The sequence below is a fragment of the Diadema antillarum genome, unplaced genomic scaffold (genome assembly GCF_040938485.1).
Source record: "Diadema antillarum isolate AM-2024a unplaced genomic scaffold, OU_Dant_1.0 scf00000081, whole genome shotgun sequence".
NCBI classification, from domain to species: Eukaryota; Metazoa; Echinodermata; class Echinoidea; order Diadematoida; family Diadematidae; genus Diadema; species Diadema antillarum.
In genome coordinates, this window is record NW_027270970.1 from 1,023,598 (window position 1) to 1,037,043 (window position 13,446).

General features: G+C 37.2%; 1 protein-coding gene across 1 annotated transcript in view; it reads right to left on the reverse strand.

The window, feature by feature from the left end:
• Positions 1-13,446, reverse strand: part of LOC139717743 (sodium- and chloride-dependent GABA transporter 1-like) — a 140,139-nt gene that overhangs the window by 83,963 nt on the left and 42,730 nt on the right. Inside the window, exon 2 of the mRNA XM_071629247.1 lies at positions 8,606-8,737. Within this exon, the coding sequence (XP_071485348.1) occupies positions 8,606-8,737 (132 nt within the window). The remainder of the gene's footprint in view (positions 1-8,605; positions 8,738-13,446) is intronic.

A 13,446-nucleotide genomic window follows, 5' to 3' on the forward strand; every position in this document is an offset into this window, starting at 1 on the left:
AGAATATGAGTAGAATGCACCTGACCTGAAATATATGTGACGTAAATTTCATTGAAAAAATCCATTCCATTAATGAGATATGATTGAGAATGTGTTTTCATATAATGACGTCATAGTGACGTCACGGTCGACTGATCACCATGATTTTAGTTCGATTGCCGTCTTTGGGAGACGATACATATATGGTATAAGTTTGACATTGAAAGGCAATGCACTTTCTGAGCTAACCTCTGCACAAATTTTGTCCAGAAACAAAGAAAGAAAGATTCCGTACAGATACAGAAGGTGATCCGAGAGGATACTCGGATCACCTAAAGATTCCGTACAGATACAGAAGGTGATCCGAGAGGATACTCGGATCACCTAATAAAGAATCAGTACAGATACAGAAGGTGATCCGAGAGGATACTCGGATCACCTAATTCAAGGAAAAGTTCCATCAGGAGGAGTTAATGGCGTTTGGTGTTCAAATCTGATGGATCCGACGAATCATGATTTTTATGGTTCATGTGATTCAACCAGTTGACAAAGAGCGCAAAGCTTAAAGGTACTCATTACCATTGGGAACAGTGATTGGAAAATGTTCGAGATATCACAGTTGATGCATATTATGTGTAGGTCAGTTGTATCACAAAATATCCTACCATATACAAATTTCGTAATAAAGCCTAAAAGATAAGAAGATGTTGCTATTTTTTCCACTAAACCATATTACTGTATATAGACGGTTTAGTCTACATATCTTTATTGTAATTATTGTTCACATTTTGTATATTCAACAATACTTAACATTGATTACACTGACTCAAAATTTTACATTGGTTGTTTCTATCCCTAACTCACATTTTAGGACTAGTTTGAAGAACTAAAGCTGGGTTTTTGTTTCATCTACAAAATAATGGTAAAAAATGTCTTTCAGGTGAAATATTTTCTGTTTACTCCACATCTATGAGAAGGATGAAGACGATCTATTCTTCAGCTTATTTCGTATCCATTCTATAATCATTGCTAGCATCATCAATTTTGTTGTCATGTGATTTTATTTTTTCTCAATCCGAAACCTGCTACTCATATAAAAAGTTCTGTTACACACTACTACTTTCTTCCTATTTCTCTATCATTAAGTTACATATTGTTATTAGGTGATCCGAGTATCCTTCGGATCACCTTCTGTATCTGTACGGATTCTTTCTTCTTCTTTCTTTCTTTATTTCTCCGCAAAAGTTGTGCAGAGGTTAGCTCAGAAAGTCCGCTGCCTATCAATTTCAAAATCATACCATGTATGCATCATGTCCCAAAGACGGCAAATCTAATGTATCATTGTGATCAGTCGACCGTGACGTCACTATGACGTCATTATATGAAAACACATTCTCAATCATATCTCATTAATGAAATAGAATTTTTCAATGAAATTTACGTCACATATATTTAAAGTTATGCGCATTCTACTCATGTTCTCAAAATTCATATTTTCTCTTAAAACGTGCGCGTACGCGCGCGTTGAAATATTTGTATGCTCCAATCGAGCTCAAAATTTTTTTGCACACGTTTCAGACCATTTGGAGCATTTTTTGAAAAATTGAAAAAATCGGACGGACGCGTACGCGCGCGCGCATATACGCACGCACAGCTCATATGCAATTGAAATTTCCAGTTTTTTCACTTTGATCGCATGTCTGAAATGTCAAGGAATATTTATACCACGTTTCAAGTTAATCCGACTCAATATGACGTCATACGGGGCCGTCAAAGTTGAAATTCCGCGCGCGCGTCAATGGCGATATACAGTGCAACTATGCCAAAAAACTGCCAATTTTAAATCCGATTTAACTCGTCAGGATGGACGGTGACCCCCCATTTTCTTTACATATATTGAAAGCTGATGAGTTGTACATGTCATTTCATGGGTAGGCAATGCTGACAAAATGATTAAAAGATATCAAATTTCTTAGTAAAGTAAAAAAAGTAAATTTTCAAAATGACGTCATCAAATTACAAGTTTACTCGAGCGTATCTCACTTATCCTCTGCCAATTTTCTCCCATATTTCAGTATGTTGTAGCTTATGAAATGTTCTTTCATTAATGTAAAAACAACCTTTTGATTGGATGACGTCATCGCCTCGTAAAAATGGATTGAATGTATCCTTGTAGAATTTGACCAGTTTACGTGTTATCTCTATGGGAGAGCAGTTTTTCTGGCAGTGAAAATTGACATGACTCTCTTTTTCGAGCACTAGCTCACTTTTGCTTCGGTGAATTTTTCCCAGATTTTAGTATGTTGTAGCTGAGACTTTGGGCTATCGTAAGTGTGCCCTTCATTTTTTCATACGACGTCGGCATCACGTCGAAAAACTTGGTTGAAAATGGCACGTGGCTTCGATGCAGCGTCATTTTGCTTAATACACAGGGCCTATGGAGCATGAAATAGGTCATTGCATAGCGCATCCGACTCGTAATCCTAAGGTCCCTGGTTCGAGGCTCACCCCTGCCAATATTTTTTTTTTCATTTTTTTAAACACTTTTTTTCTTCTTTTTCTTTAGTTAGTCTTAATCTCCCTTCCTAACTTTATCTTTTTCTGATTTTTTTATGCTTCTCCTTCAAATTTCTATAAAATAACATATTTTTTTCTTTATTTTTCTTTCTTTCTACTACTTTCTGTGCAATAGATGAACAACAACAATGGCTATCAATCCCATATTTTGCACATGTTTAGTTCATGTCACGTACATTATTTCATAAAATAACAACTACTTGATCAGACACCATCTTGGGTATGTAAATTAGGGTCAAAGGTCATAAATGTTTCATCCTGTATCTTGGTGAATACATGTCCTATCTTTCCCATATTTTGCACACACAAAGACCATGTAACAAGGATCATTTCACAAAATAACCACTTTTTGCTCAGACGCCATCTTGGGTGTGCAAAGTGAGGTCAAAGGTCATATGTACTTCTTTCTGTATTTTCGTTATGACGTGTTATCTCTATGGGAGGGATTTTTTTTTAATGTGAAAATCGACATGCTTTTCTTTATCGAGCACTAGCTCTCACTTACCCTTCGGTGAATTTCTCCCAGATTTTATGTTGTACCTAAGACTTTGCATTTTGCATCTTGGTGAATACCTGTCCTATCTTTGCCATATTTTGCACACGAATATAGACGATGTCGCAAGAATCATTTCACAAAATAACCACTTTTTCCTCAGATGCCATCTTGGGAGTGTAAAGGTGGGTCAAAGGTCATATGTATTCGTTGCTGTATCTTCGTTATTCAGTGTATACAGAATTGGTACCAAAGATGGCAGATGTGACTCCCTTTTCTAAATGAGAATCCAAACCTCACACGGCCAATGTCTCTAAACACAGATGAAACTTGTATTGTCATGCCTATTACGATCAGGACTCAAATCATTGATTAAAAAAAAAAATCGGATCACCTTAATTTGTCAGTGATGACAAATTACAATCTCTAGTTGTATTATCTTTTTATATTATCATTTTATCTATCTATTATGTTATTATATTATCATTATATTATTCAACTGTTGTACGGGTCAATAAATATGATCCATAGTTAAGAGGTCTGTAAATATATACATATGTATATATGTATGTATATAGAGTACACAGTTACTTTTTACACATCTTCATAAGAGAAAACCTTTTAGTAACAATTAATGTGACTATAAAACCAGAGAAGCTGAATGTGTATGATCATATTACTCTTATTTCAGCGCGAAAAGCAGAAAACTTTCTAAAAAAACCACGATGAATTCTCCACGAGCAAATGATATATTTAGGTGATCCGAGTATCCTCTCGGATCACCTATTGTATCTGTACGGATTCTTTCTTCTTCTTCTTCTTTCTTTATTTCTCCCCAAAAGTTGTGCAGAGGTTAGCTCAGAAAGCACTCTGCCTATCAAGTTCAAACTTATACCATGTATGTATCGTGTCCCAAAGACGGCAATCGAACTAAAATCAAAGTGATCAGTCGACCGTGACGTCACTATGACGTCATTATATGAAAACACATTTTCAGTCATATCTCATTAATGGAATGAAGTTTTTCAATGAAATTTACGTCACATATATTTCAAGTTATGCGCATTCTACTCATATTCTCAAAATTCACATTTTCTCTTGGTACGTGCGCGTACGCGCGCGTTGAAATATTTGTATGCTCAAATCGAGCTCAAATTTTTTTTGCACACGTTTCAGACCATTTGGAGCATTTTTTGAAAAATTGAAAAAATCGGACGCACGCGTACGCGCGCGCGCATATACGCACGCACAGCTTATATGCAATAGAAATTTCCCAATTTTTCACCCGTATCGGCTGCCTGAAATGTCAAGGAATATTTCTACCAAGTTTCAAGTCAATCCGACTCAATATGACGTCATACGGGCCCGTCAAAGTTGAAATTCCGCGCGCGCGTCAATGGCGATATACAGTACAACTATGCCAAAAAACTGCCAATTTTAAATCCGATTTTACTCGTCAGGATGGACGGTGACCCCCCATTTTCTATACATATTTTGAAAACTGATGAGTTGTACATGTCATTTCATGGGTTGGCAACGCTGACAAAATGATTAAAAGATATCAAATTTCTTAATAAAGTTAAAAAAGTAAATTTTCAAAATGACGTCATCAAATTTCAAGTTCATTCGAGCGTATCTCACTAGTCCTTTGTCAATTTTCACCCAGATTTCAGTATGATGTAGCTTATTTAATGTTCTTTCAAACATAAAATTACAGTGTTCTGATTGGATAACGGTATTACCTCGTAAAAATGGATTAAAAGTAATCTTGTCAAATTTGACCAGTTTACGTGTTATCTCTATGGGAGTGCAGTTTTTCTGGAAATGAAAATTGACATGACTATCTTTATCGAGCACTAGCTCACTTAAGCTTCGGTAAATTTCTCCCAGATTTTAATATGTTGTAGCTGAGACTTTACGCTACCGTAAGTGTGCCCTTTGTTTTTTCATACGATGTCAAAATCACGTCAAAAAATTGGGTTGAAATTCAGGCTTATCTTCGATGTATTGAGATATTTCTTTCTTTCTGCAACTTTCTTTGCAATAACTCAAGAAAAACGGCCTCTATCACTTCTATATTTTGCACATGTTTAGTTCATGTCACGTGAATTATTTCATAAAATAACAGCTACTTGATCGGACACCATCTTGGGTATGTAAATTAGGGTCAAAGGTCATAGGTGTTTCACCCTGTATCTTAGTGAATACATGTCTTATCTTTCCCATATTTTGCACACGCAAAGACCATGTTACAAGGATCATTTCACAAAATAATCACTTTTTACTCAGATGCCATCTTGTCTGTGCAAATTGAGGTCAAAGGTCATATGTACTTCTTTTTGTATCTTCGTTATGACGTGTTATCTCTATGGGAGGGAATTTTCTTTAATGTGAAAATTGACATGATTGTCTTTATCGAGCACTAGCTCACTTACCCTTCGGTGAATTTCTCCCAGATTTTAATATATTGTAGCTGAGACTTTGCGCTATCGTTTCATTTCCTTCGTTTTTTCATACGATGTCGGAATTACGATAAAAAATTGGTTGAAATCAAAGCTTATCTTCTATGTATTGAGATATTTCTTTCTTTCTGCAACTTTCTTTGCAATAACTCAAGAAAAACACGCCCTATCACCCCCATATTTTGCACATGTTTAGTTCATGTCTCGTACATTATTAGGTGATCCGAGTATCCACTCGGATCACCTATTGTATCTGTACGGATTCTTTCTTCTTCTTCTTCTTCTTTCTTTATTTCTCCCCAAAAGTTGTGCAGAGGTTAGCTCAGAAAGTACTCTGCCTATCAATTTCAAACTTATACCATGTATGTATCGTGTCCCAAAGACGGCAATCGAACTAAAATCAAAGTGATCAGTCGACCGTGACGTCACTATGACGTCATTATATGAAAACACATTTTCAGTCATATCTCATTAATGGAATGAAGTTTTTCAATGAAATTTACGTCACATATATTTCAAGTTATGCGCATTCTACTCATATTCTCAAAATTCACATTTTCTCTTGATACGTGCGCGTACGCGCGCGTTGAAATATTTGTATGCTCAAATCGAGCTCAAATTTTTTTGCACACGTTTCAGACCATTTGGAGCATTTTTTGAAAAATTGAAAAAATCGGACGGACGCGTACGCGCGCGCGCATATACGCACGCACAGCTTATATGCAATAGAAATTTCCGGTTTTTTCACACGTATCGGCTGCCTGAAATGTCAAGGAATATTTCTACCAAGTTTCAAGTCAATCCGACTCAATATGACGTCATACGGGCCCGTCAAAGTTGAAATTCCGCGCGCGCGTCAATGGCGATATACAGTACAACTATGCCAAAAAACTGCCGATTTTAAATCCGATTTTACTCGTCAGGATGGACGGTGACCCCCCATTTTCTATACATATTTTGAAAACTGATGAGTTGTACATGTCATTTCATGGGTTGGCAACGCTGACAAAATGATTAAAAGATATCAAATTTCTTAATAAAGTAAAAAAAGTAAATTTTCAAAATGACGTCATCAAATTTCAAGTTCATTCGAGCGTATCTCACTAGTCCTTTGTCAATTTTCACCCAGATTTCAGTATGATGTAGCTTATTTAATGTTCTTTCAAACATAAAATTACAGTGTTCTGATTGGATAACGGTATCACCTCGTAAAAATGGATTAAAAGTAATCTTGTCAAATTTGACCAGTTTACGTGTTATCTCTATGGGAGTGCAGTTTTTCTGGAAATGAAAATTGACATGACTATCTTTATCGAGCACTAGCTCACTTAAGCTTCGGTAAATTTCTCCCAGATTTTAATATGTTGTAGCTGAGACTTTACGCTACCGTAAGTGTGCCCTTTGTTTTTTCATACGATGTCAAAATTACGTCACAAAATTGGGTTGAAATTCAGGCTTATCTTCGATGTATTGAGATATTTCTTTCTTTCTGCAACTTTCTTTGCAATAACTCAAGAAAAACGGCCTCTATCACTTCTATATTTTGCACATGTTTAGTTCATGTCACGTGAATTATTTCATAAAATAACAGCTACTTGATCGGACACCATCTTGGGTATGTAAATTAGGGTCAAAGGTCATAGGTGTTTCACCCTGTATCTTAGTGAATACATGTCTTATCTTTCCCATATTTTGCACACGCAAAGACCATGTTACAAGGATCATTTCACAAAATAATCACTATTTACTCAGATGCCATCTTGTCTGTGCAAATTGAGGTCAAAGGTCATATGTACTTCTTTTTGTATCTTCGTTATGACGTGTTATCTCTATGGGAGGGAATTTTCTTTAATGTGAAAATTGACATGATTGTCTCTATCGAGCACTAGCTCACTTACCCTTCGGTGAATTTCTCCCAGATTTTAATATATTGTAGCTGAGACTTTGCGCTATCGTTTTATTTCCTTCGTTTTTTCATACGATGTCGGAATTACGATAAAAAATTGGTTGAAATTAAAGCTTATCTTCTATGTATTGAGATATTTCTTTCTTTCTGCAACTTTCTTTGCAATAACTCAAGAAAAACACGCCCTATCACCCCCATATTTTGCACATGTTTAGTTCATGTCTCGTACATTATTTCATAAAATAACAACTACTAGATCGGACAACATCTTGGGTATGTAAATTAGGGTCAAAGGTCATAAATGTTTCATCTTGTATCTTAGTGAATACCTGTCCTATCTTTCCCATATTTTTCACACGTATAGACGATGTCGCGAGAATCATTTCACAAAATAACCACTCTTTCATCAGATGCAATCTTGGGAGTGCAAAGGTGGGTCAAAGGTCATATGTATTCATTGCTGTATCTTCGTTATTCAGTGTATACAGAATTTGGTACCAAAGATGGCAGATATGACTCCCTTTTCTAAATGAGAATGCAAACATCACACGGCCAATGTCTCTAAACACAGATGAAACTTGTATGGTCATGCCTATTGCGATCAGGACTCGAATCATTGATTAAAAAAAAATCGGATCACCTTAATTTGTCAGTGATGACAAATTACAATCTCTAGTTTTTTTTGTTTATGTTTGCCTTTAAGAAAGTTAGGCCTATGATTTGGGTGTGAGATGGGGGATTGCAGATTTTAACTTTTTGCGAGATAATTATAAACCACTAATGAAATGACAAAGAGCATACAATTCTAAGAGGAAGTCTAAGTTTATTTGATGAAAATTGGTTTTGAAATGGCTGAGATATAAAAAAAAACAACTAAAAACAAAGTTGTCCTAATGAAAGGTAAGGCTTTTATTAGGACCTCTCTTTTTTTTGATACCTCCTCTTCGAAATGAATGCGTTTTCATATTTCATAAGAGGTTTCTCATTATCTCACAAAAAAGTTGGAAAACTGACGCAATCCAAACTACACCATCCCTTTAAAGTTGGAAACCTGAAGCTCCATCTCAGCAACTACATGATCCCTTTAAAGTTGCAAACCCTTAAAAGTCGGAGGATGGAGCCCCATTTCAAACAAAACTACATCATCCCTTTGTGATCCCTTTAAAGTCGGGGATGGAGAAACTTTACCTTTGAAGAGCGGGCAAATCTTCCAGACTCCGAGACCACCAAGACTGAGGAGCTGACCCAGGGACGTCTCGAAGAGGAACACCGGGATTCCAGCAAAGATCAGGGTCAAGAGGTACGGCACCAGGAAAGCACCTGTAATGATAACGAGACATCAGGATCATTGCTACATAATGATATCACTTTATAGAAGAAAAAGCTTAAGATCCGCATATAATCACATGAATGCACATATATCACTTATTTGTTTATTTGTCTTCGCAGACCTACAAATTTACAGTAGTATTTCTAAATTATTGTTTTCCGTCCGATTTCTACTATTGTGCTATTAGAATTATAAAATAGGGCGGTTAGTTAATCAATCACGATCCAAAGGACCCCGGTTCGATTTCCTGGTCCCACTGAGCAATGAGAGGCAAAACACTCTGTCCCTCGGATAGAACATAAAATGGAGGTCCCGTGTGTGAGAGGGTCACAAATCATGCACGTAAGAGATCCCGCTTCATTTTATTCAACGTAAAGAGCAGGGTGTTTAACCAGGTGAAGTGGTCCTGCCTTACATCTAACTGGACCCCATGGGAGACCAGCTATTGCAGCTGAGATACGGACTACATTTTATTGAAACTTATGTGATTCAAAGTTCCTTAAAATAATATGTACTTATGTAAGCGTTATGTATATTATTTTGTATTACTTTAAATGGAAATAAAATCATTTTGAATTTGAATTTGAATTTGACTATCCAGGCATCTTCTCAGATGGAAATGATACAAACAAACAATTAACAAGTCTGTTACGCATCTCAGTTCTTAACAAATCAGCAGTTGTTTTTGTTTTTGTGTTGTTGTTTTTTTTACACAGAATGATAGATGAGATATTGAGGAAGAAGCTGAGTATGGACATATTTTATCACTTTGTATTCCTCTACGCATGAACGTTTTATTTGGAAAAGCCACACGCAACTGTTATCGCATGTCGGATTATTTGAGCTTTCTCTCTACCAGCGGCCTGATTCTACTTCAAGAGATTGTACAGATGGCCTTCGGTAATGATCGTGAGAACGGACTCGACAAATAAATGTTTCAATCCTGAGTTTCGATACACGTGGTCCACCCCAGAATGAATAGAATCCTTCCTTTCCATAGCCCCTCCTACATTCCCCAAGTTATTCCCAGCTTATCGCACACACCTACATCGTTACAGACATGCACACACACACACACACACACACACACACACACACACACACACACACACACACACACACACATGGTCATTGCATATGATATTTACAAATTTCATATCGATGGATTTCTGTCAAAGTTCAGGTCTCCTGGTGGGCAGAATTGTGGCAAAAGATAAACATTTGCAATGTCAACCGGCTGCTCCCCAGCTCACCACGGGACGACTCCTGCCGACCCCGGCACTCCCCCGTGCGGCACTGGTAAATCAATGATATCTATAATCCAATTTATCGAATCACCCATTCTAACGGGATGTCTTCAAACGGGGAGTTGACAGATGATGGACTCTGCTTTCATCCCCGGATCGTTTGAGAAAGGTAAAGAATCGGAAGGCATTTGGACAATATTTGCACCTCGAGGTAAACAAATAAAATAATTCATCTAGACGCGAGTGCTTCACAATTTGTTCTCACGGAAAATTTGAGACAAAATTGGTCTCGCCTGCATCGCTTCTCTGAAAAAAAAAAAACCCACACAAACTGAAAAGGTTTGACAAGAGAGAAAGAGGGGGGGGGGGAGCTAAACGACGAGAGAGGGAGAGAGGGGGAGGGGTGGAGGGGTAAGGGAGAGAGAGTCACTCTGACGTCTGAAGTTAGTGTACATGATAGCACCAGGTGAGTCAACAAGCTAGTATCTAATGACTGTGGTCTGTTTGGATTATTGTCCAAGTAACTGTGAATTGTGTAGCTAACTTCAGCATATCGGTTCTACGGTCTCTTAGCGTGGAATGTTGTCAGAAAAAACTTGGTGTGATCATAAAGTACTGAAATCATCTTCGTGTTGGTTTTGGAAAATATTTCTTCCATCTAAGAGCATAGTGGAAAGACTTCTGAGACATTCAGACCTGAATTCACAAAAGCCTCCTCGCATGAAACAAAATGGTCAAATACTAAAGCACTTTCAAATATGATTGCTTCGCTTTCAAGTTACCGATGTATAAGATGTGTCGATAATCTATGCAGAGGTTTACTACTGTTGACAAGTGAGGAAAAACCTTGATGAGTGAAAAAGTTGGGAAAATGTGTTACCGAGTTCATACTGCGTAATCTCAAATTCATAGACACCCCAGCACGGTTTATACATGTATCATGAAATGCTTAGAAGTTTGCTGGTGACAACCCATATGGATAACAGTTCTATGGGTCGGACTTCCCCTTCCTACATCTCCCCCCCCCCCCCTCCTTTCCCCCGCCCCCTTTCTCACTCACATGTGGAATCGTGACAGTAATACTTTGGAGAAACGATTTATGGCGTATAAGAAACTGCACTGAATTGTAATCTTTATTTGCGCTACCCTCGAAGAGTCAAGGTCGAAAATATGGAGTCAATCATGAATGCAGAGAAGCGAGTCTCTGGAAAACAGGCAATGTTCAGAAAGAATAAAATACCATTACTGTGCAGGTCTTTTCTTTTTCTTTCTCTCTGGTTACTCCAGGGAGGAAAAAAATGAATTGAGATGCATGATGTTTGTTTATGAATGGAGAAAGATCTGTTTGAGAAGAAAATGCTGAATTCAGCGTTTAGTTTGCCGCGGTGAGAATGATGTTGGTCAACATTTGGTTTCAAGACTATCCTCTGATGTACTGAAATTCCGTGCAGTTGTGTTGTGGACGAGGGTATTCATACCATTTATTTGGGGCAATTACCTATTTACCTTTGCAAACGCTCGATTTGCTCCCTGATTTGTTGTACATTTTCATACAGGTGGTATATAACATGAACGCATAAAATCATTCCAAAAGTTTACAATTTTTTTTTTCCTGTGATCGGTTGGCAGGTTTCGATTTCTTCTCTTATCATCTGTCATAATCATCTCATAGAGTTTGTCATAGCACTTTGATAATAGGGTATACACTATATTAAATTGTGAGCATAGCCAAATATTAGGGCTTACACTCAACTTAATCTGGTGGAAGAGATGCTATGCAGATATTTTCTTTCTAACAACAATCGTTGCGATCTATGACAAACCAATAATAGGTTGCTGAAAATCATCCTAGTGATGGGTTCGGTAGATAAAACGAGGCAAATCTTCTGCAAGGCTGAATTAATACAATACAGAGCACAGTCGTGATAGGCCATTGTCAATCGTATTCTCCGATTAGTACACATAATGTATAGGCCTACTGGAAATGTGTGTCGCTGAGGTGAAAATAAATGAATCATACACTTACGATTATGAGAGGGCAAGTCTACGATACTATATAAGTCATATTATAACCAGGTCTATCAAGAGACACGATCACTTCAGCACAGAGAGAGCTTTTCGATATCTCATAGAGAAAAAACAAATCACTCTGTCTATCTTCCAATATTTCGATTACGCAACTCTGACGCCAGTGAGATATAATGATTACGGTATAAGTTGTTAAAATGATCTGAGATATCATGAGATATTATCCAAGAGTCGTCACGCATCGAGCAGTTGGGCGAAAAACACATCATGTCATGACAAAAACAAGATGTCCTATCGAGAAAGATCTCTTGCCTGACTTCCAAAATGTTTCTACAAAGCGGTATCCTTTTCCAACAGGTTTCTTATTTCTATTTCCATTGATCTACCGAGTGACTTGCTATTGAAAAGAGGAATGATTGGAACAAGGACGTTAGATCGTTGATGCATTACGCTATTCTTGTAGTTTTAGTGGTTGCGATGACAACTGCACAACGATAAAATTGCTGAATTTTATTATTTTTATGTTACCATTGACTGACTGAATATCACCATTGCTAAAATCTTTACGAAACTATTTTATGCAGAATATTTAACTGATTAGGTGAACTGCGATAAGATAGGCCTACACAGCTTCAAGAAAACTGTTTGACGTGAACAAAATAGGTCAAATCTTAAGTGGAAAAGAGGTTGTGATCTAAATCTCTAAATCTTCCACAGACCGCGGAAAGCTTGAAAACATATTTCAAGTTTTGTGATTGGAAATATATAAAATACACAACAGCTGTAAGCATATTATACGCTTTTATCGTGCCCTTTCTCTTGTTATTTTTATATTCGATATAACCAATCCTTTCATATTCGTTATTCAATTCTCCCATAGCAAAATATCTATGGATAATAAGTTGTCGTATACGAAGAAAACATCAGATAACAGCATAACCAGAAAGAGGCCCTATTGTCGAAAAGGCGCCATTTTACAATAGATCCCATTAAGTATCACTTTACCAACTGATTGCACAGCACGTCGTTCTAACCGACCGATGTCTTCCATCACTCTTTTTAACGAATTCAACTCTGCGCGCTTTGCCCCGATTATCGCAAATAGCCATCTAATCCATCGAAATTGATATCGAACTATTGTCAAAAAGCGCGGGAGAGCACGAGGGAATAGGAGACTGGAATCCCCTCTCCAGTTGGCCATTCAAAAACGTCACTGATATATCACTAGGGCTCAGTAAACCGATCAAGAACACTCGATCAGGGGCTGAGGAAAAAGACATTGGTTCAATTACAAAACTGTAACGCACAATGCTGCGGTTGAGGCCACATTATTGTATAACTGAAGTAACGACATTAGACGATTTTCAAACTGTCGAGTTGTTATTGGTTTTGATTGATTGTCAGTCTTCCACGAAACGAATGAA